Below are 24754 nucleotides of genomic sequence, written 5' to 3' on the forward strand. Positions count from 1 at the left end.
ACAGCCCCGCCTCTGGATAGTTCGCTGGCATTTAGGTGAGTTCAGTTTTAAACATAGGTTACTCTGTTTTTCTATGTTTGAGTTGTAGACAGTGATAACTGTCCTAATAGGCTTAGACATATGTGTGGCCATCATAATATGGCAGGGTTGTTCCCTGTCCCTGCTGAGTGTGTAGTAAAGGGAGAGCATCTTTCAGAGCATTCTCCTGTTGCTGGGACAAGTCGCAGCTCTACAGGGAACAGTGTCCTCTACCTTATCAGCGCTGTAAGGATGAAGCTGTGCCCTGTAGGGAGGCTCCAGCAGCCCCACAGGGCACAGCCATCAAGCTGGCCTGTGTCAGCACTCAGCTGTTGCCCATGTGTGCACAGTAGAACTAGCACTGCCTGTATGTAGCACATGTAGAAGCAGTCTGTGACCAACTCTGATTTCAGACCCCATGTTAGACCTGGATATTCAAGAACTAGCCAGTCTTACCACTGGAGGAGGTGATCTGGAGAACTTCGAGAGACTCTTTTCAAAGTTAAAAGAAATGAAAGGTAATTATCCCAGCATGTCTCACAGCCTCGCATGTCGAAGCTTTTCTAGTTTATGTCGTAGGATCTCACTTTGTGGTGGCTAGATTGGATTCTGAGCTCTGGGCTTGGGAAATTCAGCTGCTTAGGAGATTGGACCATTTTGTTGGTAAAAATTCCCTGGGGAAAACATCCTGTCTCTGTCCTCTTCTCCTCACTCACTCTCGAGTTTTCTGAAGTGTGTCTCTTCCTTTCAGTGAGTCTCATTAACACAGCATCTGTCACATCTTTACAACTCACTCACATCCCATCTGGAAAATTTGGGAGAGAGAGCTTCCTAATAGCGTAATGACTGCGCCATGAGCGTATGTCTTAGAAACCCATCTACCACCTCCGAGTGTTAGCACACCCAGGAGCTCCAGATTCTCCTGTGCTGTTAGACAAATTTCTTAAGATATATTTTTCCCCTTAGACAAGGCTGCGACGCTTCCTCATGAGCAAAGAAAGTTGCATGCAGAAAAGGTGAGACGACCCGCAGGTATTTATCGTCTGTAAGAGGCTCTGATGTGCGCTGTGCCCTGGGTATTACAGCCAGCTGGATGGCTATTTGTGCAACAGTAACACGGGTGCTGCTGTCTGTGCATGTTACGTGACATGGGACCTTCACAGAGGCATCATGCTTGCCTTCCTGTTAAGCCAGGGAGCTCTTCGCTGTTTTATCTATTCATTTCCAGAGCAATACATGTTCTCGTCAGGAAATGGACATGCTCGGTGACATCTCCTTATATAAACTGTGTCATCACCGATCTCTCCATCTCCTTTCCGGACACTAAGGCCAGCAGCGCACTGGTGGTTTTGGTTCTGTCAGGAATGAAGCCAAACATATCCCTACCCTTCACACGCATGTACGGCCCTGATCGCATCCAGAAGTCTGGGTCAAAGGCTGCTCGGGGGTTTAATGTGTGTGGTTGGAGGGGAAAAGTGTAGAAGTGTAGACCTTAGTCAGTTTGGATGTGGCATATGAAGTGAGCTGAAGGTTAGCTGTTACCAACTAACCTGACCTTTGTCACATGCTTCCCTCCACAGGTGGCCAAAGCCTTCTGGATGGCAATAGGAGGGGACCGAGATGAGATCGAGGGCCTTTCTTCTGATGACGAGCACTAAGCTCTTCCTGCTAGGTTTGACTGACTCCAGTGCCAGCACCGTGCTCCCCAAGTGCTTCCCTTCTCAACGGGGTTCTCTTCTGCCAAGATTGCCACTAGCACGCTGGCCACCTGACTGGTTTTTGGGGTCCCTTACCTGAGCTTTTAGAAAGGCGTTAGGGAGAAATCTTTGTTCCTGCCGCATAAGTGACTGAGGAGTGAAATGACAGTGTGGAAACCCTTCAGATCTACAGTCTTCGTTTTAAGAACCTGGGTAAAATGAGGCTCGGAAATGTGTAATACAGGAGAACCAAGTGTCAGAGAGCACACTGTGACCTCAGCACTGAGGGTCTGAGGCCAGCCTGGGCTCCATGGGGAGTTCTGCTGCTGTGCTCGATTGCCCCGTTCATTCTGTCTGCAGGTCCGGAGCTTGTGCTATCGGCTGTGTACTGTCACTGGTCCCCGCCAAGAGCACAGCTCTGACCTAAGGTGAATGCTGGTGACAAGAAAGGCAGCTGTAGATGTAGGATGTGCCTAGGGGATAGGGAACAGGTGGCTCATGGGTTTGTCTCTTAGTAAGTCCTTAGTAAGTTCAGTGTCTGAGTTCCTGCCACAAAGCAGCAAAAGCCAGGTGTGTCTCTATAAGAAACAGAGGTGAAAGTTTCCTCCTCTGGGGAATGTAAACTCCCCTCTCCCCACTGCTGGGCAAGGGCCCTGAGTGCCCTCCTGAGGACCCAGGGAGCAGCAGTGTTGGTTCTGAGCACACTGCTGACACTGGCAGCTGTGCTCTTCGACCACTGAGTGTTCTCCCTGGCAATGTGAGGTTTCAGAGCAGGTCTCCCCTTCTTTCTGCTTGGAAGCCAGAGGTTGCTGTCAAGGCACCAGTTCCAAGCAGTGGGGGGATAGGTGAGCCTCCCGACAGCCAGGTCCTGAGCCACCATCATGGTTCACTTCCAGGGCTATTGGCTTCTCCATACTCCAGGGCCCAGCCCCAGGGGAGCACAGAGCAAAGTTCTAAAGGAAAAGAGGGGAAAAGGTCTAAAAGTGCGTAGTCTGTCATCACAGACACTTCTGTGAGGCAGGCTTGAGTCCCCTGCATTGTCATGGGTCTCTAAGGATATGCAGCCATGTACATGGTACTCATCGTGGGCTGAGAGCTGGCCTGACTTAGTGTCAACCATGACTTAGGTCATGACCAGAAACAAGACGCGCCTGCTTGGGTACCACTTACAGGACCTGAAACATGCTTAGCCAGGCCAGAACCAACCCAGGGAGGAGGCATGATCCTGGTGATGGTGGTATTCTAGAAACAGTGGGTGCTGCTTTGCTCCGGGTTCCTGGGTTCCCACTCCCCACATTCTGATCTTGTAAGCTTTGAGCTTGGGTTTACCACCAGCCTTTCAGGGGGACTAATACTTTAATGTGAGTGCATTCGCTACTGGTTAAGAAGGGAAATTAGGGAAGTCGGCTGTGGGTTGCCAGAAAGGTAGAACTTGTTTTTCTTAAAATATGGAAGATTTTAGAAAATATATTAGGTCACATGATTAGGGAAAAAATAGACTAGAAAAGGCTGTGGACTTGATTTTGCTGACTAAACAAACCCAAGTAATTAAAAGATGACTTATTTATAAAGTCTGCTAATGTGTTTTGTTCTGTTTGGGAAGAGGTGTGAGTTGGTGGAAGCCTGGTGTCTTTTGTAGTAGACATACAGTCCGAAGAGTTTGTTGCCTGTAATGTTTCAGAATCTACTTTGCCTATATATTCCTGAGCTGGTGCTGTGGTGATAGGTGTTGTCTAACTTATGTGCACATAAGTTAGAGTTCCGGGGGGACTGAAGGTAAGAAACTGGTTTTCTGCCTTAAATACTTCTTGTTTCTGTAACAAAGTGCTTGGCACATAGTAGGTCCACAATTTTTGTTGACAAGTACAATCTGCTTGGTGGAAATGATCACAGAGTCTGAAGATCCATGAGTTCTAGAAATGAGAGAGAGAGAGAGAGAATATGAATATGAGAGTCAAATTTTTCTTCCCTGAAACAATCATATTATGTAATGATTTCAAAGTGATGAAAGCAAGGCTATTTTTACAGTTTGAAAATATGGCAGAGAATGAGAAGGTTGACAGAACCAGCTGGCTTGCTCTCTATTTATAGAACTTGGCCACATCTGATCTAGAGAAACTAAAGATTTGGGGAAGCTGGGCTTAAATAGTGGGGCAATGTAGAATGTGGTTCAAGGATCATAGGCATACACCAGGCCTCTCCTGTGAACTGCTCCGAACAAGAGGAAGATGTGTGCCTACTGTCACCCTCCCGCTGTGGAGAGCTGGGAGGAACGTCTTGACAGTTTATCATGTTCCTTGGGATAGTCTCCTTTAAATTTATTTTTGCATGTATGGGTGTTTTGCCATTTTTGCCTGCAGGTATGACTACACCACATGGTGCCTGTGGAGGTCAGAAGAAGGAGTTGGATCGTCTGGGACTGGCATTACAGATGTTTGTGAGCTGCCATTTGGGTGCTGGGAGCTGATTCCAGGTCCTCTGGAAGAGGAATCAGTGCTCTTGGGATGGTCTCTTAACAGTGACCATTGAGAGAGCATGAAACATGGCCCCTTACCCTTGTGTAAGCAGGAGAGTCATGGTGGAGGGGTAAGATATGGGCTCTAGGGACTATTTTGAGGGTGGGTGTTTGCTGCTGTTAAGCTAAATTTAGCAAGTGTCTAGAATGGACAGGGGTTCTGGTTCATTAGAGCTCTGCTTGAAGGAGAGAGCTTAAGCAAATGCGCTGATGACCAGACGTGCTCTTCACACACACACACCCGTCTACAGGGGACAACTGAGCATTGGATCATTATCTAACAGTCTCAGAGCCTACAGGGAGAGAGAATGTAATCATCTTCCCCAGTGCTCGGGCTCGTGGGCTGCTCAGACTGGAAGTTGACATCCCCTTTGTGTACCTGGGCAGTGAAGTGCTGCCACAGAGCAGAAGGCAGGGCTCTGCTCAGTGACCCGCCTTACACCTTAGGCGCACACACTGAGTCTCATGTTCTCCACGGAGCTGCTCTATACCCTAACTATGAGGGAAGTAGGTTCCAGTGCCGAGAGCATCTTGCTTGATTCTGGTTGTTCCTCTGGTGTGTGGAATGAACAGTTAATAGCAGTCATGTGTATCTATCCTCAGAATGCTGGGCAGCCCATTTCCTGTGTCCTAGTGATTGAACAGTTCCACTCCCCCATCCCTCCTTATGGAAAAGTACAGATTCAAAACCTGGCCTTAAAATTATGACTATCTTTGGCATACAAACTTGCTTGGTGTACATGTGTGTATGGGGAGCGGGAGTCTTAAAGCCTTTGTGTGTGCTACATTTATTTATGTGTGTGTGTACATGTGTGCCACTTGGTGTATGTGAAGGTCAGAGGACAACTTTAAGGAGTTTGTTCTCTCCTTTCACGGTGTGGGTCCTTGAGACTTGAATTCAGGTCATCAGTGGTGGCAGCAAGCCCCTTGACCCACTGAGCCATCTTGCCAGCCCGTTTCTTTTGTTTTCGAGATGTAGTTTTGCCACACAGGCCTTCAGTGTTCAGTCCTCTTACCTCAGGCTCTTGAGAGCTCGGGTGGCAAGTGTACTACGCCCGTGCATGCTCACCCACCAAGAAGCTGGGCAGCAGACACTCCAGCTCAGCTTGCTAACCAGGAGCCTCTCTGCTGTCCTTGGGAAAGAAGTGGCCATCAGATGGCTTTAATGCTACGGAGGTGTGAGCTCACTGATGTCCAGGATCTGTGCTTTATAAAGATAACAGTGTTGGTGGGAAGAAACATAGATTTAACCTGAATTTAAGGACTTGGACTGCATTAATGACACTCCCTAGGAAACCTCCAGACACTCATCATTAGCAAAGTTCAGTTGCTTCAACTTGACTTTGAACCCTGCTAAGGCTGAACCAGCCTCATGACCTGTGACTCTTGGTGCCGGCATCGGAGCGAGCATGACGGAGGAGTCGGTCTTGAGGATGATGTTTCTTTTCTCCTGGAGCTCAGACTTCAGTTCAGAGGGGAGTAAGAGGCAAGCAAGACAAGGTCACGTGACAGAAGGCCAAGCAGAATGGGAAGAAAGTTACCACCAGCTTACACCACAGCTGTTTCCAAATGCGAGCCCAACTCAGAACAGGCCCTACCCCATATCTGATAAAGTTGGTGTATGGTGGGACCTGAAAAGCCACATTTGTACCATCCTGGGTGATACTGACACTCCTGGGGTGTGCTTTGAGAATCCCGGGGAAGTAATGCTGGAGTCCAGATAAAAGCAATAAAGAGTTCATGCACACAGGTAAGTGGAGACATGAAAATTCTCATGGTAAGTCATGACATGAACAGGTATAGAAATGAAAGCCCAAACGAATATGCTCGCCTGTCCCAAGGGACTAAGATGCTCTAGGCACAAAGGGTCTTCACCCGTTCCAGGAAGGCCTGGTAGCAGCAACCTTGACCATGCATATCAGATCAGCTCGCTGCACTGAGGATTCTCTGGCTGAGCGGACTCAGCACTAACTATGGATTATTGCTGTAGGTGAGGTAAAGGGTCACGGTTATTGTGTCACTCGTTTATCCCTGAACTAGAGGGGGACAAATTAGAATTTTGGGACAGCTGTAATAGCAAGTGACCCGGAACTGGGTTTTGGCCACTTCCTTTTCGTTCCACAAATGACTAGCACTGTAGTAGTACAGTGGAAAGCCATAGAAGGCACAGAGCTAAGGTGAAACCCCAGACAGGGCACTAGCTGGTGCACCTATTAGGCCACAGGAAGCCAGGGATGCAAGACTGCTATACAGGCCTGCTCTCAGGGACTCCCTGCTTGCAAGGGATGACAGATACAGGTAAACACATGGTGACAAATAAGGGCTTCCTGGGAGGAGAACTGAAGGCAGCTGCAAAGCATTGGTACAGAGGTGGCCACAAGCAGTATGGAGAGGAGGAGCACGGGCAGGCACGCAGAGAGGATGGCACAGTCCCCACCACTGCTGCGCTGTAGAGAACAAGGCAAGCAGTGGAGAGCTGGGCAGAGACAGGAAGGCCAGGTCTTCCATGGACGACCTTGGACTGGGGGCAGGCAGTATTGTTTGGCTTTGAGTTCCCCCACCCCCCGTGTTTCTTTCCCTGATCCCTCGAAAGGGGACCGATCCCATTTGTTAAGGGCTGTTCCTGGCTCACGGCACTACTGGGAGCTGGAGGAACTTTTGAGATAGGCCTGACCACACAATCACTGGGGCCATGCCCTTGCTCATTCCCCTTCCTTTCATTGCAGGCCCACAGCACCGGGGACAAATGACCGTGGGCTGAAAGGTCTGAGCTCATGAGTCAAAACAAATCTTATTCTTTCAGGTATCTCTCTCTCTAGAGACAGTTACGGCTAACATGGACTGTGTGAACTGTGAGAGCAGGCAGGAGACCAGAGAAGTGGTGGTGCTGTGCGGGGTCTGGGTGTTGGAGATGCGGCCATGGTGGTGAGAGCAGAGACTTGGTGGGAAGCCATGGACAAAGATGACCTCTACCAATATAGTTCTGCAGAAGGGAACGGTAACTTCTGATTGTGAACATGGGCAGTTGATGGGCCAGCAGGCCTCTCTCTGTTCCTGAGTTGGAAGCTCGGGGCCGATACAGGAGTCACTAGTGTTTGTGTGGCTGGAAAGCCTGGGGCTTGATGAACTTACTATGAAGGACTGTTAAGAACACACACACACACAATGTGGTCTGGGAACACAAGGTCTATCCAAGGAGAACTGGTAGGGCCTTTCCAAAGGGGCAGTTTGCTCAACTAGAGCCTCAGCAAGGTGAGGGATCAGGGAAAAGAAACTCATGGGGGCCCAGGTAGGAGCTGCCGAGAGCAGGGGCTGAATGGTGAGAAAGGCGGTTGGCTCTGAGTCACTTCCCACAGATCGCCTGGGGTACAGGCCCTTCCAGGTAACTACAATAAAAAGTCTACAGCAAACCTGGCGGGAAGCTGGGAGATGGGCCTGAGGGCAGAAGGTGGCCCGTGGAGGCCTACCTAAAGGATGGGGATCTGTCGCTACCCCATTTGAGCCTCTCTTCAGTATTTTGGCCATCTCCACACCTCCTGAGGTTGACATGCATTTCAGATCTCATTTTGAATTTGGAATTCAGAATGGCATCACAGGCACGACTTGTAATTTTTCTGTGTCTCTGGAAAGAGAGTGGCAATGTGAGACAGTGACAGCACGGCAGAGGACTGTGAGGGAAGGCCCTGCGGGGCAGGGGCTGGAGGCAGGGGAATAGCCTTGGTGTACAGGTGGAATGAACAGGGGCATTCCAGTATGTGTCTCTGACTAGCACCATATCTGGGGAACCCAGGGCGTCCTATAGGGTACCCTTGTTAAGGGCAGGTATTACTTCAGTGTTGTGGTATCAGCACCTGCTGAGCTCTGAAGCCCCCAGGACCTGCTGGGGTCCCCTTGTAAATCCCTTTCCCCAGAGACAGCAGCAGGGAATCAGACTGTGCTCCTGTCTCAGGAGCTTTACGGTGAAAAGTTTATTAGAAGGGCGTTTATAAGAAGAGGGGACACGGCTCTTTAACAATGGGGTACAATGCTGTAAGATACAAAAGTTAGAAAAATCTAAAACACTATAAATACATGCTTTTTACAAAGACACTAAAGGCCTGGCTGGCTAAGGAGTGACAAGAACCTCAGCCTCCTAAACAAGAGTCCACACCAGCCCACTTGCCCTGGCAGCAGCAAAGGCTTCTGGGATAAAAGATGGCTCCAATTTCCATTTGAAGTTCCCACTTCCAGTAGGGAGGGCCTGTGGTGCATCAGACATACTGTTGAAGGGACTGGGCTTGACTAGGGCAGCCCGTTTGCACACGCCACCACTTGTTGACTTGTTGGCCCAGTCTACTCTAATGCTTGTGGATCTTGAGCCAAAAAAAGTCACTGCAGCCTCCACCAGTGTCTGGGACTGGCTGTGCCCCAGTTCTTCCAAGTCATTGTCCTCAGGAGAGAGACCTTTACAACTGTCCTAAAGAAATTAAATAGTTAGCCATTTGAATGGCTTTAAGGAATTGTTACATAAATACGAAAGCGGCAGAATGCTAAACATCAGTTCTGTGTTAACACAAGTAGCTGCAGGGACTGTTCAGGGCGATAGCCATGCATCCACATGTTCCCCCGTCTGCAATGCCACATCTTCATGGTTGACCCACATCCTGGTGTGTGGCTTTCTACCCACTGGGAAGGTGCTGTGAAGGCCGTTACTTAAAGGGGCCGGTAATGGAACACAAATGCCACACAAAGACAGGAGGAGCGAGCTCTAACCAGGTTCCTTCTAATGTAAAGCGCTCACGCATCTAGTCACACAGTAAGAATACAGTACAAAGCTAGAGCCTTCTCAGCCTCTCAAGGACTCAGAAATGGCAGCTTGGGGCTAAGAATGAAGTCAGATGTTTGCCTCTGCTCCAGACAACTCAGGCACATGCATGACTGCACAGGCTACTTAAAGAAAACTTTTCTGTGGTTTGAATAAAAACATCAGGCTCTGGAATACATCCCAGCTCTGAGAAGCAAGTTGGGGAAGATGAAGACCACTGCACTCCATAAGCACTGAGGCTTGATGCAATACATTTAGGGGAAAAAAAAAGCACACTCAGGTCAGTGGAGAAGTCTGCCAGCAGCCTTGCCCGCCTTGTGTCCTTCCCAAGAGAGGCCCTGCTCTCCAGTCTAGGCTTTCTTCAAAATGCCAGGTATCTCTACAGTTGGTCTGGAAGGTAGCCAGCTGCCATGGCAGGCCAGCACAGGACTCTAACCCACGTGGCTGGGGCTACCTGAACCAGCAGGAAGGAGGGGCAGCAGAGGAGAAGGGGTAAAGAGCCAACTTCTCAGGAGTGCTGAAGACAAAGGCCTCTGCCTGGGGGTCGGTGTCAGTGGGCACCCAGGGCTGGAACAGCACATGTAGTCAGGCCACACCCACTGCTGCACTGTCATCTTCTCGATCCTCAACTCCTCTTTAAAAGTAGAGATGCTGTTCATACGAAAAGGAGAACTGATTTGGGAGGGCACTTTGATTACACGTACCCAAATGACCTGTGTTCTCCATCATGGTGTGACCTTTCCTAGACTCCAAGCCTTTGACTCTCAGGGATGCCAAGAGTAGACCTGCCTAGAATTTTCTCCTACAGCATTCTCCAGCAACTGGCCAATAACATGAAGGGGTGTACTCCCACTGTGTGCCTCCAGAAGCCGCCATCTGCTCTGAGCAGTGCCGGTTCCCTCTACTTTCCAGTTGCAGCAGAATAGACTGTCCCTAGCCACCTGGAGGATAGCTGGGGAAGGGGCACAGGAAGCCCCTAGGAAACCGGACAGCAAGTGACATAAACCCCTGCTGATAACAGAGGACCATGAATGCTTCCCTAGGAGCCACAGCAGAGCGTTGGTGTGTTCTGACTCAGAGCATGCGTGACAGGCAGCCAGGCAGTTCCGAGGACTCGTGTGTCTGAAGCAGCAGTCCACAGACCATCTCAGGTACGGCACAATGTTCACGCCCATGGTCTGTGCCCTTTCAGAGAACCTGAGGGGTTCAGAATTGTATCAACGGAGACTCACACAGGCATCTGTGTCTCAAGGAGGATCAGCATGCCCAGCTGGAAATATGCCACAGGCTCCTGCAGGAGGGGCACCAGGATGTGCTCCAAGAGTCTGGGGGCATCAGAAGATTTATCACATTGGAGGGTACACTTTCTTCCCCTCTGTAGCAGGACAGGACTTCCATGGGAAATCCATGCAGAAACATGGGCTCGTCTTTTCACAACAGAAGCAGCAGCCAAGAAGCGAGTACCAGTTGCAGGTGGCGATCCTGTGTACCCTGTTCTAAAACAGCCAAGAAAGGGACTTTTTTCCAGTTGAAATAATTTACACTCGTTTTCTCTGTAATTGCCGCTGGGAACAGTGCTCATTACACAGTGTCACAGTTTGCTGTGGCAATCCTTTACCATAGCTAGGTAATCCTACATCCCAGGGTGAAGATGACAGAGCGCTCTGCACCAAGCCTGCAATTTTCCAAGGTGTAAAAAAATTTTAATAGCCCTTTTCATTTGCCCATGTCAGCCTGGGATGTCTTACCTCCTGGTGAATTGGCTTCTATAACTCTCAGCTTCCAAACCTCAGGGCAAGAAGCAGTGGCAGGGTCCATTGTGGTTTTCCAGCCAACATACGTACCCAGGATTGTTTTTTATCAAACAGAGGACATTTCAAAGAGCCTATGCTAGGTGAATTCATTGATGCAACTTGTCTCCATAAACCAACACAGCCTATACATCAGGGTTGTGGTGCCAGCTCCCAGAGATGCATTCATTCGGTGTGGTGCCACCTCACCCAGGACACATACTCCACGAGTGCCCTTGCTGCTTCCTGTGAACACTCTGAGACTGATGTGATATTAGGAACTGTACATCACCTATACGCTGACCTTCAGCGGATCCTTCCAAGGAAGAATGGGTTCTCCCCAGCTCTACCCTCCGGCGTGTTCCCGTCTCTCTGCATCCTAGGGGTAGGGGGGAGTACCTATGTAGGCCATCCAGTTTGACAGGTACACCCTCTCTGAGAGTGGTGGGACAGGGCATGCTCCATTACAACTTCTCCAAAGGTAAACTCCATACTCCAGCCATGGAGAAAGGCACTTTCCTTTTGGACTGTGACATCCCAGACCTCTGTCATTAAACAAGGAGTCAGGTGGCGATACACCACCTGTTAGTTCAAGCCACCAGAACAGAAGCCATCACTTGGCCTTCAGACAGGGGCACGTGTATGTAGCAGACACAGCTGTTCATAAATCCATCCCTGGGGTTTTCTTCTGTGGTCTCAGAAACAGGCTGGTGCCTTAGTTGAGTGGAATCGGTGTTCTTTGACAAGACCAAGTTGGATGGAGTTCTCTTCCAAGGTCATTTTCCCCAAGCCCGCCCTCCCCAACCCGCTCCCTTTACTCCTAGTGTCTCTAAGACACACTGGAACAGCGGATGCTCGGGGAACCCATCTGGGTGAGGACCTTGTCAAGCCACTGCAAGGGTCCATTCAGGTGTAGCTCAATCCAGCAGGGGGTGCTGGTCACTGTCTGTCTCCTGGAAGAAGAGGGAAGAGGTGAGAGATTAAAATGTTGAGGACACACACAAGTTGAGTTACCACACTGCTTTCTGCTACCCCGAGACAGAGATCTCTCTTTGTGCTAGATAGGTAAATAGTGCCTAGAGGTGGTACTAGCAAATGTGGCTGAACCAGACCAGTCCTCCTGGGAGGGCTTTGTGTAAGTCGGGTTCTGCTGGAGGGAGAGGACCTCAAAGATTTAAAGAAGGTCGGTTTCCAGGAACCGGGAGAAGCCCCCATGTAGAACCTCCTGCCTGAGTTAAGGTCTCCCTGGTTCCTAGCTTAGCCACTGGGTAGGTGCCTGCAGCCCCCTTCCAGATTTGGGCCAGCCCCGCAGCTGTCATGACATGCCTGTCTGATGGAGGGCGTTTTACAAAGCACTGACAGGGCCACATGCTTCAAGTCCCAGGGTGCTGCTATAATCCCATCTACGGCTTATTTTGGAAAATATTACCAGCAGAGCTAGCCGGGGAACAATTACTGGAAAAACCAAGGCACACCACACATTTCTTTTCCCTCAAAGCACTTTGTCTAAATTCAGACTGCTTGGTGACGCAGCTCACAGGCAAGCTCCCAGAAGCCTCCACCGAGCAAAGGCTATCTGCTGTGGCGACATACGGGTGCCAGCTGGAGGTGAGGCCTAGGCTGCAGGCCCGCTTACAGCTGCTTTAAAGAACCAGCCTGAAACCTTACTCTGTTTGGCCCACAATGCAGGAGGGCATGGCTGTTCTGGGAAGGGGCCGCACCCGCCACTAGGCTGCCTGCCGTGCTATGCTGCCAGGCGGCAGTGACGCAGTAAGCCGGGTAGGACGGGGTGTGCTGGCAGGGTTTCCTCCGTGGTGATACAGTGCCCTAGAGAGGGGCTTCTGCCAATCTTTGAAGATGGGCGGCCCTGGTGCTGTACCACTTTTGGGGCCATCATCCCGAGGCTAACCCTCCCTCAAGCCTCAAGTGCTTTGCTTGAACAGTTCGGGAGGTTCACAGCCTGGGCCCCCTGCCTGAAGGCAAGCAGGCCTCCCAGTTCTTTTCCTTCGGGGTTTGTGCGTTAAAGAATTAATTTTCTAACCTTTCACTCTGATTCCCTAAATGATCTAAATCCTGGGCTAAAAGGTTGGCTCAGGCATCTGCCCAGCCAGACCTTTGGGCCGGGTCACCACAGCATGGCTGGGAGTTATTCTGCAGTCTGAGCTGTTGGTGACCCTCCCTGGATCTCAGATTCAAAGGCCCAGGGTACTTTGCTCACTGGCACCATGGGGCATCCGTGAAAGAGCAACAGCTCTGAAACCTAGACAGCGAGGTTAGATTTTACAGACCTCCGTCCTCTGCTGAGAATCTGACTTTCCATAAGTCATGCTCATCGGGGTTTCATTACAAACGGTGGCCCGGAGCCAATATTGAAATGGGTTTGGCTGGGGTGCAGAATGACTGCAAAACAAAACCGATTCCAAACATCTGGAAAAATGAAGAGAAGGGGCGAGGAACTTGCAAGGCGCTGGCTGCAGCTGACGTGTGGGTACCTCTGTGCGGCTCCACTCTGGGGGCCAGGGAGGAGGCATGGAGCAGAAGGGCATGTGGCCCTGCCTCCCAGACCTCTCCTGTCCAGCATGGGAAAAGGAGACTGCCTTCTCATTAAACTGAGTCTAGACAGCCTGAGGGGCCTCAACCAAGCAGACCAGGTAGACCTTGCTATTACTGGTGCCATGTTTAAAGTGCTAACTGGCATTCTTTAAATGAAAATATATACATGAATTAGCTGTTCTCTATAAAACACTCAAATCTCCTTCCTTGTCAGGGAAGACAGTCATCCTGAGAATCCATCCCAAGGAAATTGAGGACACAGCAGCCCAGGAGAGGCCAAGTCTGGACCTGTCTTTTCCACCTGACTCTCCATAAGCTTTTAGCCTCCATATCTCTACAAGAATAATGCCAGCGTCCCCACAGTGGGCCTAGAAATGCTGATGGTGCTTGAGAGCTGCTGAGCACTAGACTAAGGCTGTGACGCTATCCTTGGCTGTCATGCCTTGCCTAGAGCTGGCTCCCTCTACCACCACTAAAGGCAGCTTAGGCACTGACCTGTACTCTGCTCCCCAGCCTTTGACGAAGCTCATACGGATGGTGCACATGCGCGTCAGCTGGTAGACAGCCTCAAAGCCCTGGTTGACAGACTGAGCTAGGAGGGCAGCAAATTCCTGGTTGTTGAAGATCTTCAGGTTGCAGCCTGCCAACCATAGACAAGTCAGATAAGCCAATCCCAGGACCACCCGAACAGTTGGATTCACACACCTCAAGTGGCATACTACGGTCCCACCCAGTGGCTATCTGCTCTGAGCTCATCACCATGCAAGGATAGGCCTTCTCTATTACTACACTTGATCTGCACACCCTTAGCAGGGAGATGCATGTGCAAGGGATGCTACAGGCCGGCCTATAGGAGCCACCTCCAGATGCTGGGATGCCAAGAAGGAAGCTTGGAAGTGGGCTCAGGTGATACAGGTATGGCCTGGAGAGGCTGAGGCAGAACCCTAGGCTTCAGAGAGGCAGGGCACCTGAGCTTGGTTTCCAATACCTTGTGTGGTAGCCACCTGGGGACAGGTGCTCCTGCATTGCTACAGTAGCAGGGCATATGGCAATGAGGTGGGCATGGGACCTGCTAACATAGGGATGCTCTGCAGAGGGTCAGAGCACCTTCCACCAGATAGCCCTGTCTCATGCTCGGGCTGGGGAAGATAGCTGGGTCACATGGTAGCCTCCGGATACAGGCTTGGTCTGAGGTGACATTAACAACAAAGTGTATCTAAATTCTCCATAGTATAGCTAGAGACAGGCACTAATAACACTGAAAATAAACCTGTTTGAAGTCTTGCTATCCAAGTGCCAGGATTGCATGACCCAGAAGATAAAGGCCAGAGTCCGTGTCCAGTAGCCGGTGGACTAGCAGAGACCCCATTTGCTGTGTGACTCTGTTCTGCTTCTCTTGACTCACCATCTCCTTTGGGGGTGGGGGAAGCTAGGCTTGGTTATCAGAGCCCTAACAGTCTCTGAGCTAACAGGACACTACCAGGGCCAGTTTAGCCGTCACCAGCTGTGAAGGTGGAGGGGGTAAGGCAGCAAGCTGAGAATATACCACCTAGCTTCCACCTCCACCCCTGCCTGCTCCTGGAGGAGGGAGGTAAAACAAAGCGTGGTCCATAAGCCCCTCTGGGACTGCAGCCTCAGCTGAGCCAACAGACTGAACACCAGGCTAGTCAGCCAGAGTCCTCCATGGCGCAGCCCTGCTTTGGCTTCCTCAAAACTCTGGGTCTTTTGAGAAGCTGCTCACTCTCAGAACTTCTCTCCCTAGCCTTTTCTTAGAGCCACAGGGATCGCTACAGTTGAGTGAACCCAGCGATGTGAATGTGCTTTGTAAATGAAACCACAGAAGCTGCCCAAACAAAGCTCTACTCCCAGCTGAGATTTTCTACAATCTGGCTGGCCCCGCCCACAGCCCACTGTCATCTTCTCAGCAGCAAAACGGTCGAGGAGCTACAATGTGTCCCAGGCAATAGCCGGCTGGACACAGGCCACATACTGTATGAGGAGTGCATTGGCTTTATGCCTTGGGAGTAGGGGAGTTCCAGCCTGGCAGTTCTCAGGGGTCCAGGGGACACCCCCAGAAAGACCTCGGCTCTACAGAATAAACCCAGAACTATCACACTGATCCAAGGCCTGAGCCCAGGATGCCTTTTAAATATCTCCTTGTCTTTTACATGGCTCCCCTATCCAGCACACCCAATGTCCCACCCTCGTCACACTGTCCTTTCCGGTACATGCCCTCGAAAACTTCACCCCACCATCTCCTGACACCTATCACCTCCAGGATACCTTTCCTGATCATCCCACAGGTAGATGGCCTTTCTCGCTATCAAGGCTGTTTGCCGGGGACTAATAGCTCTGGGTGTGTCACAACCACCCTGTGTCCATCTTAAACACTTCAGGCCTGTAAAGCCGTGGCTACAGGAGCACCTCTGTCTGCCTTTCCCATCCTGCTCTAGGTCTTGGCGTCAACCCAGAACACATCCTATGTTTGGACAAAGAATGAAGAAGACAGTGCCTAATCCCTGGGGGTGATGGAGGGCATCCTGGGTTACAGGTTTGTTAGACACTGCCTCTGTTCTCTAGGTCAGTGGCGCACAGACATGTACAGTGTCAACATAAACACCAGTGTGGAGGAAAGGCAAGAAAAACTTCCAGGGCATGCCTCAGGAGCCATGGCACAGGGCAGCAACCTCCAGAGGTTACCTGGTGGGATCTTGCAGACAGTGGCCGGGTGCCAGCCATAGCGCTGGTTGCAGTTGGGAGACTGGACGAAAATAGCACTGTCACTGAGGCACTCCGCAAAGACCTCCCCTCCGATGTAGTAGAGCCGCACACCTCTCCCTGCGGAGGTCAGAGGATACTGGGTCAGAGAGACCAACTAGACCAGCTGGAGAGCGGGCATCTGACAGAGCTGCAAGTGGCTACTCCAAGCCAAGTGGGAGAATGGTGGGCAGCTCTGGGTTCCTAAAGCAGCTGGAACAGCTGGCACAGGAAAGAGTCTGGACCCAGTCCCAATAATAACTTCTGCCATTCCCCAGCCTCAGGCCTGAGCTTCTGTCTAGAGGAGAGGGGTAATCACCTTCCTTAGCAGTTACTGTAACAGTGCCTGGAGGGACAGCTGCTGCCACCCCACTGCTCTACTCTCCCCCCCCCCCAACCCCACTCCGAAAGACACAGAGGTGCCTTGGTGAAGTTGCTACTGGGGCTTTGGCACTCCCTGGCCCCTTGCCAAAATGACCTCCCTTCCCATGCTCCTAGTTTAGTCTGCATTTTTATCTCTTTCCCTCCATCACCTAAATCCACTCCAGATGGACAGAAATTCACTTTCAGCTGACTCAGCACATCAGTGGTTACATAAACATTGAGCTCTGCCCAGTGGGGATGTCCCCTTGTGCTCACAAGAGGCCCAGAGTATGAGAAAACAGCTCCATTCAATGTCCTGTGGGCAGAGGCCAGGTAACATCTACACACTGTGCCACACTCCCACCTCCTCTGTCTGGGTCCTACAGCACCCAGTGCTGGGGGTCTCAGTGTCCCCAGGAGGCAGGGGTGGGGACGAGTACATTACCAATGTGTCGCCTTGTAAGTTCCACGGCTGCATTCCGGTTGACATTGGACAGTAGGCCCAGGCAGAAGCGCTCCGAGTTGGAGGGGTCAGTGAAGCCATCTACTGTCATGGATGGCTGTGAGGCGTGGAATGTCTCCCCAACTCGCTGGTTCAGCTCGTAGTAGGAGATGGAGCACCAGAAGGCCGGCTCACAGTAGGTGACTGGCTGTAGGTCTGAAGAGACATGGGGTGTGCCAGGTCAATAGGTATTCAGGGAGGCTCTGGAAGACTTTCTCCTCCTCTGACCTCCCAATGCCCATTGCACAAACCCTTCAGGGTGCTAGAGAGTGAGATCCTCAGAATTTAGGGGAGACCCTGACAGCCTATAGAAGAGGAGACACTGGGTTCACAGTGGGCTGACAGGCAGCCTGCCCCAGTGTCTGGCTTTTCTGTGAACAGAAGCAGCTTTTGGAGAAAGGCTAACCCAAACATGAAACGGGTCAGGACCGACCAGCACTATAAGCAACCCCAAGTGTATTCTGGCTGTGGTGTGGGCCACACCACACTCTACAGCAGCCCCTTGCAGGGTCCCCTCTGCAGGCAGGGTCCCCTTGGCAGGCAGGGTCCTGGCAACTGTTCTCTTATAATCCCACAACCTCCTGCGGGACTGCCTGCACACTGCCGCCTCCAACCGCTCCTCCACACTATAGCTCTACTGCTGGCCTTAGGGAAGGGCTTTAAGCCCACTCTGCCCCATTTAAATAGTCCACCTACTGCTCACTGCACCATCTACCTCAGACTCTTGCTCTGGAGGACTCCCAAGTATTTGTGCAGCCACCTGGTGATTTTGTGTGTTTTTGTGCAAGCTGGTATCCATAAATGTCCCAACTATCCAACTTGACTATGAGGTCCTAAAGTCCTCTCTCTTCCCTTGCATGAGGCTCTGATGGAGGGAATAGGGATGGCTCAGCATTGGCCTGAGAATCCTGTCTGTTGCCTGCCAGGCAATTTGGAGAGTGGCTAGGGGCCCGTGCTCAGTATCCCTTAAGTGGCCAAGCCAAAGAACAGCAGCTGCTGTGTTGTCCATGGGGAAGGGCCTAGACGGCCCCGGGGTGACAAAGTGGCCCCGAACTCCTGCAGCCCAGGCACATGGTCCTTGTAAGAGTGAGGTGAGGACCCAGCCCCAATCCTGACACTTTACACAGTACATATAGCCAGAGACAGCCCCAGTTCAGCACACCCGAAGCTAGGGCATATGGCTGCCTGAGAGAAAGGGGGTCTAGATAATTATGGGATGGTCAAATGCACCCTCAGCCTGTACTCACTGGATACTAATAGCACATATATATATATACCTCACCCTCTCAAGTACTGACAATAAAAACTATTCCTAGTACTGTCAGATGTGTTCTACAGGTTGGAAGCACTCCCCACTGAAAGCCACTGCCCTTTTATGTTGAACCAGCATGACTTCATTCATGTTTCCTATGTCAGCTCTAAATCACCCCTGCCCACTGGAGCCATCAGTGGATTCCCCGAGTTAACTCGAGTAAGATGTGGCCATGCAGCAAATAGCGTATGGTACCAACAGTGATAATAACCCTGACTATGGACCTAAGAACTCCCTGATCCTCTCTTGACTTTCCAGAAGAACAAAGCTTCCTTTCTCCCTGTTCTCACAGTTGAGTAAGAGGCCAGGAGCACAGAGGCAGAGGATCAAAGCTACTGTATGGAGAAGGGAGTGATGGGACAGGAGCAGCTGTGGCCTGTGCCCCTGGCTCCTGAGGCTGGGCTGAGCCACATCAGCCATGTCCGGCCCTGGCTTTGCTCCACGCTTCCACATTCCAACGAGATAAGCTAGATTCTAAACAATGTGGCCACTAGAATGTGAGCTATGTTGCATTGGACACTTTGGGTTGTTTTGTTTTGTATAAAAAAAGAAAAAAGAAACCAGGGCTAGCCAAGGTTTAAAGTGTCCAGGTGACCTGTCAGTACCACTAGCTGCTACTGCCCGGGTACAGGCTCTAGTGACCTTGAGGTGTATACTTAGGGACATGATCTCCTACTCTGGTCTGTTTCCTAGTCTGTGTCAAGACTGATTCTAGAAGACAACTAAAGCGGCCATCTCGGTCACTGTGCTCCTGGCATGTGTCACTCTGAAGAGGCAGCTTTGGCTGCTCCAGGTCAGCCCTGCCTTCCTCAGTAACCCGGATAGCACAATTATCTCCCTCACCCCCAAATTTCAAAGTCCTCCCTAGAATTCCATGGGCTTAGTCCTAGGAACACTGACACCTACCAATCCAAACAAAGGTGGCAGGTCACCCAGAGTGTCTGTCACACCTGGAGGAACACTGTTCTGGGAAAGGTGAGCTTTGGGGTAGAAAAAGGCCTTCCCAAGGAGATATTGTACCCTCCTCTAAACAGCTCTGTGATGGTCCAGGCACCCGGAGCAGCAAAGGAGGGAGGCTGAGCTCAGATGGACACGACATCAGGACTCACAGCAGTTGTGTCATGGCACCAGGGCACACAACTTGAAGGCTGCCACTTCAGAGAGTACCTGACTCAACTCTGACTCAGAAACAGGTAGAATAGGATAGCCCCCTGTGTGGCTTTTAATTCGCTGCACATGGCTGTGCCTTTGAGTTCTCTCTCTCCCTCCATTTCCACTATCAGCCCTAGATGGTCCTTCAGGCATTCCAGCCATAGCAGGTACAAAGCAAAAAAGTATAATTACTCTATCTTCCTATAGTGGTAGCCCTGCCCCTGCCCCATATGCAATTCTTTTCTTGCAAAAGTCACGACTCTGGCGAGAGGAGAACTACCACTGGTATAAGTATGTGGTATCAGATACTGACAGCTCGACTCTGAGCTTCCTAAAAGACCGAACAGAAAGGGGCCATAGTTGTGGTTTGGTCCTGTAATGCACCCTATAAGCTCATACGTTCGAATACTTGGTCCCCAGCTGGTGGTACTGTCTAAGGAGGTTATGAAACCTTTGTGACACAGGGCCAAGCTGGCAGATGTAGGTCCCTTTGGAAGCAGGCCTTGGGGGTTACAGCCTTCCCTGAGTTCTGGTTCCACTCTCTGCTTTCGGATCTACCAAGGTTTGAACAAAGTGTGCTTCGAGATCCAGCCAACATGGGCTTAGCTGCTCCGGCCACCTTGCCATTCCCTGGAGTGAGCACGCCCCAGGTTTCAAAGTTTCCCAACAGATGCCGATGCAGTTTACACCGACCCTGAAGACCTGCTACTCAAGACTCCTCTCAGAGCAACACTGCATCAGCTGATTCTCTGAGGAGCACGAGTTTGCTCTGTCGACCAAGGCTTCCAATCACCTGGAGTGTTCGATTAGATTTTTGACTCCACATAGCCCAGTTTCAACTAGCCTGCCCAGTCCCTGCTAATACCCTCCCAGAACCAAAATGCTGGAGACATGAAGCCTCCAGCCCCAGCCATCAGGGCCCCCACCTCTACCAGCATGGTGTCAGGCAGGCTTCTCAAATGGCATGGGGCACTCAATTCTCCACTGGCCCCAGGCCAGCCTAACACATTGGCTGGCTTCAGTTCCAAGCCCTGCTCCAAGCTGGCACAGGCTCTCTGTTTTGTTTAAGGAAAGGAAAACAGAATAAAACCCAGAAGGCGACACTCGGATTAAGGGGTGCCTATTAAAAACATGTGCAAAAGATTCCAGTTGGCAGAAGCAGAGGGGAGGAGAGGGGGGCACATCAACTTTCCCCTGAACTGAAGCAGGCGATGGGCAAAGATCTGCACAGGGGGTATAACCATAGGACTTGAGGTCAAAGCACAGAAGCCGGGCTAGTCTGGGCCCTCCCGACCCATTGAGAGCAGGTCTGGCTCAGTCTTCAGGACTCCATCCTCCAACTCCATATCCTTTCAGCTGTCTCTTCCTCAGTTGTTCCCTTTCAGTGGAGTGTCCTGCCCCATCTGTATGATTCTGAGTAGCAAGGCCCAACACAGGTGGCATAAGACATTCCCTCATGCAAAGAAATCCCATGCCCAGCCACCTGGGCACTTTCTCATGTACTACGGGGGTTGCTCCTCTGTAACCCCAGCATCTGGGTCCTAACTCTAGTCTCTGAGGTTAAGGCAGAGAGCTAAGGCATGCAGAGGAATGAGGGCAAGCTCCTGCAGCCTCGGACCAGTTTACTAATTCCAGAAAACACTCACATCTCTCTCTCTCTGTGCATGCGTGTGTGTGTGTGTGTGTATGTGTGTGTGTGTGTGTGTGTGTGTGTGTGTGTGATAGGCATGTGCCTTGGGACCGCCTCAGGTGTCAGTCCCCACTTTCCACCGTGTTTGAGACAGGGTCTCCTGCTCAGCTGGCCCATGAGCTTCCAGGAGTCTCCAGTCTCTGCCTCCCATCTTGCTGTAGAATGCTACCACATCCAGCATTACATGGGTTCTTGGGATCTGTGGTCAGGTCTTCACGCTTGCATGGATGTACCTAGTGAGCTACTTGCCTAAGCACCTGCCTGTGTTCTCACACGCCCACCGAAGGCTGCAGCTACAGGTGGCCTTTACAAAGTACCTGTCTAGCAGCATGGACCCAGCTGGCTTCTCTTCATTTCTGGGGTCTTTCATCGCTCCTACAACCCAGCCCTGTCTTCTCCCGCCTTCCCTGTCATAGGCACTCCAGGAAGCTATTACCTCAATAGGCTCCAGCTCTCTGCTGCCCCAGGGCTCTCATGAGGACCTTGGTTTCCACACCCCAGACACACCCTACATGTGTCACTGTGAAGCAGGGAACAGCTTACTCACCAGAGGGATCCAACTGTCACCTTTCCCTAACCTGCTACTTCCGTCCCCTGTTTTCCTCAACCTTCCTGACTTAGACACGTAGGAAGTTCCAGGTGACCCACCCAGCATGATGTGTCTGATAGGAACAAGCCCAGCTCACAGCCCCTGCTCAGAGAAACAACAATGTCAGGGGTTCCCCGGGGCCAGCTGGGGCTCAGTCATGCCTTTGGGCCCTCATCACCCAGGTAACTGTACCACTGCTTTCGAGAAGTGGCTTTACTGTGGCTGAAAGCGCATCCTTCCCCAGACCTGAGCTGGGGCCTGGCCCGGAGTGGGGAAGGGATGAGAGAAGTAACTGGATGCTGTACACTTGCCTAACAACTTCATAACAAGATCTTTAGAAGGCACACCTGTAACCTTGAGATACCCTCATCTTTTTCTCGAAAGCACTGTGCTGGCTAGTTACATATCAACTTGACAAGCTAGAGTCATCTGAGAGCAGGTGAACCTTGGTTAAGAAAATGCCTCCGTAAGATCAGGCTATAGACAACCCAGTAGGGCATTTTCTTAATTAGTGACCAACAGGTGAGGGCCCAGCCCATTGAGAGTGAGGTCATCTCTGGGCTGGTTGTCCTAGGTTCTTTAAGAAAGCAAGCTGAGCAAGCCACGAGGAGCAAGCCAGTAAGCAGCACCCTTCCATGGTCTCTGCAGCAGCTCCTGCCTCCAGGTTCCTGCCCTGCTTGAGTTCTTGATCTGATTTCCCTTAATAATAGACCAGCCTGTGTCCCTCTGGCTTTCTCCCAGACAGGCCCCCCTCTCCCCAATCCTACCTACTCCCATGATGTCAGACAAGCCTTTCAATGCTGTTCTTTGATTGGACTTGCTGGAATGATCAGTGGATAAGGAAGAGAAGTTCCTAGCAGCCACCTGATTGTGGGAAGGCCACAAAATGGAAGGGATTTCCCCCTTTCTTGGAGGTATTCTATGCTACCTACCGTAGGACTTGGTTGGAAAAGGCTTCACATAGGCCTTGTGTGCTTTGTAACAATGCCCTCCCCTTGGACCAACAGCAGACATGAAGCAATGGTTGCCACTCTGGGCCTTGGACCCCAGCCTCCCTGACTCCCCAGGGAGGCTGTAAGGCAGAGCAACCTCGGTCAATTTTCTCCAGGCCCCTCACACCTCGGGAGGGCAGGCCTCTCTGAGGTTTGTCCCATCCGGTTCATTCCAACTTCCCTCAGGGTAGCCACCAACTACTTGGGTTTCCCTCTGCTTCTTCTCCAGTAACTTCTTATCAAATGCATACTCTATACAGTGGCCAGATTACCTCTAGGGAGCTGCCATGAAGACCCCACCGCGACCCCTTCAGCATACCGGCAACCTCACGTTGTGGTTGGGGGGGTGAGGTGGAATTCAGGGCTCAGCCTCACCTGGCCCCTGCCCTCCCCACCAGCTGATGACCGCCATACTGCTGACTTTCTTGGAGCATACATGTCTTCTGTCTGCATCCCACCCCCCTGCCCCCATCTCATTGCCTACATAATGGCTTCTTCTCAGGCATATACAGCCCCCTACTCAATGCTTGCTTCCTTGGCACCACAAGTGAACACAGATGTGAGCGGGCTGTGAAGGTCTAAGTATTCTCCTCCGCATGGCTCTAGACACGGTACGGATTCTCCCCTGACATCTGTACACTGTACAGATTGAGGAAGGCAAAATACAAAGCCAGCTTCTCTGGAGGTAGCTGTACAGCTGAGTACAGAGGCTCTCCTAGCCACTTCATCTCCTGACCCGTGACGTGAAAGTTGCCACGCTTCTGCCCATGGCTATGAAGAGCAGCCCTTGGGGTACCCTGCAGAGATCCCAAGAAATACTCACCCTGTCCCCAACTTGCTCTTCCCCTCTCAGCCCTTCTCCCCAGGTCTAAGAGCTAAAAGCATGTGGGGGATCCTTAGCCAGAGAATCTGGCCCAAGGCCACTGCCACCTTCAGACTGGCCTGTGACCTTGATGGCTTCAAAGATAAGTACCCACCACAGTGGTACCTGCCTGGTAACAGTGGGGTGAAATGGCTCCAAAAGTAAACCTAAAGCAATCCCAGTGCGGGAAGCCCCGGGTCAAGCTCACAGTTGGCTTCTAGTTTCAGTTTGTTTTCAATAACTCAGTCCCTCCACTATCAGGGATGTGACCTTCCCTCAGCCAAGCCCCTCAGTATTATGTGACAAAGATTTAAACTGTATCTCAAGTCATGTTTTGTTCCACCCACACACCAGCACATTTCAAAGGCTCGTCATCCATCTCCCAATATTCTAGAAGATGAGTTTTATCTGATATCTGCCAAGGTCTTGAAACAAATGGGCACCACGGCCTGTCCAATGTCTGTCCGCCACTCCAAAGTGTTTCACCGTGATCAGTTGCTTTTCCTGAGCTGGAAAGCAAGGGCCAGCCTTGACTCCACACTCCCAACCCTGTGAATCCACACTTAATTTTTTTTTCAAACTACAAACCAGAAAATCAAAAGCTACCTTTAATAAAAGCATGGGCCTCTCATCTGTTTTGAGCCCTTCTGCCGTTTCTAGCCCCAAGGACTCCTGCAAAGCCTCCCTCTCCCACGCTGAAGAGATGCTAGCAGGCTGGCAGGGTGGCCCTCAGAACTCTGACCCGCAGTCCAACAGCTGAACACTGTTGTGGGAACAGTGGGGTCAGCTGACATAAACACCGTGAGATAACACAGTAATAATCAAGACGGCCAAATGGAGAAACATTTTCAGAGGAACAGAGGCAGAGAACGGGCAAGGCAGACAGGCCATGGCTACTGTGGCATGGAGCACAGGAATACACTGCTCTCACAAGTACCAGACAGACCACGGTAAGACAGTTGTGCTAGGCAGTGCAATCGTGGGCACACTGCTTTCTCCCCAAATTCCTTATATGTTGCTGTTTTAATAACAAATTATTATGAGATGATATACTCTGCTGAAATACCAACGTGTGTCTGAAGCAAGCTTCTGGGAGCCAGAGGCCGAGTCTGGGCAGCTGCTTGTGGCTTTGCCCGGAGCCACACACGTGTGTTTGGC

General features: G+C 51.1%; 2 protein-coding genes across 7 annotated transcripts in view; one reads left to right on the plus strand and one right to left on the minus strand.

Moving 5' to 3' along the window:
• Aagab (alpha- and gamma-adaptin binding protein) overlaps nt 1-5982 on the plus strand; it is a 41961-nt gene extending 35979 nt beyond the window's left edge. For 3 of the 4 annotated variants that reach the window (NR_151671.1, NM_025857.3, NM_001357323.1), the window contains exons 8-10: nt 432-536; nt 985-1034; nt 1599-5982. Coding sequence is in view for 2 of the 4 variants with exons in the window: in NM_025857.3 (NP_080133.1) it covers nt 432-536; nt 985-1034; nt 1599-1676 (233 nt within the window). In the remaining 2 variants the exon portion in view is untranslated. The remainder of the gene's footprint in view (nt 1-431; nt 537-984; nt 1035-1598) is intronic. The other variant, XR_379442.3, reaches the window with a different exon arrangement.
• Nucleotides 5983-8157: 2175 nt separating this feature from the next.
• The window catches only part of Smad3 (SMAD family member 3), a 111229-nt gene continuing 94632 nt past the window's right edge, over nt 8158-24754 (minus strand). For 2 of the 3 annotated variants that reach the window (XM_006510819.3, XM_006510821.4), the window contains 4 exons: nt 16943-17155; nt 16078-16215; nt 13873-14017; nt 8158-11777 (listed from right to left, as the gene is read on the minus strand). In XM_006510819.3, the coding sequence (XP_006510882.3) occupies nt 11654-11777; nt 13873-14017; nt 16078-16215; nt 16943-17155 (620 nt within the window). In that variant the 3' untranslated portion in view covers nt 8158-11653. The remainder of the gene's footprint in view (nt 11778-13872; nt 14018-16077; nt 16216-16942; nt 17156-24754) is intronic. The other variant, NM_016769.4, reaches the window with a different exon arrangement.

Source organism: Mus musculus, chromosome 9, assembly GCF_000001635.26.
Source record: "Mus musculus strain C57BL/6J chromosome 9, GRCm38.p6 C57BL/6J".
Classification (NCBI taxonomy): Eukaryota; Metazoa; Chordata; class Mammalia; order Rodentia; family Muridae; genus Mus; species Mus musculus.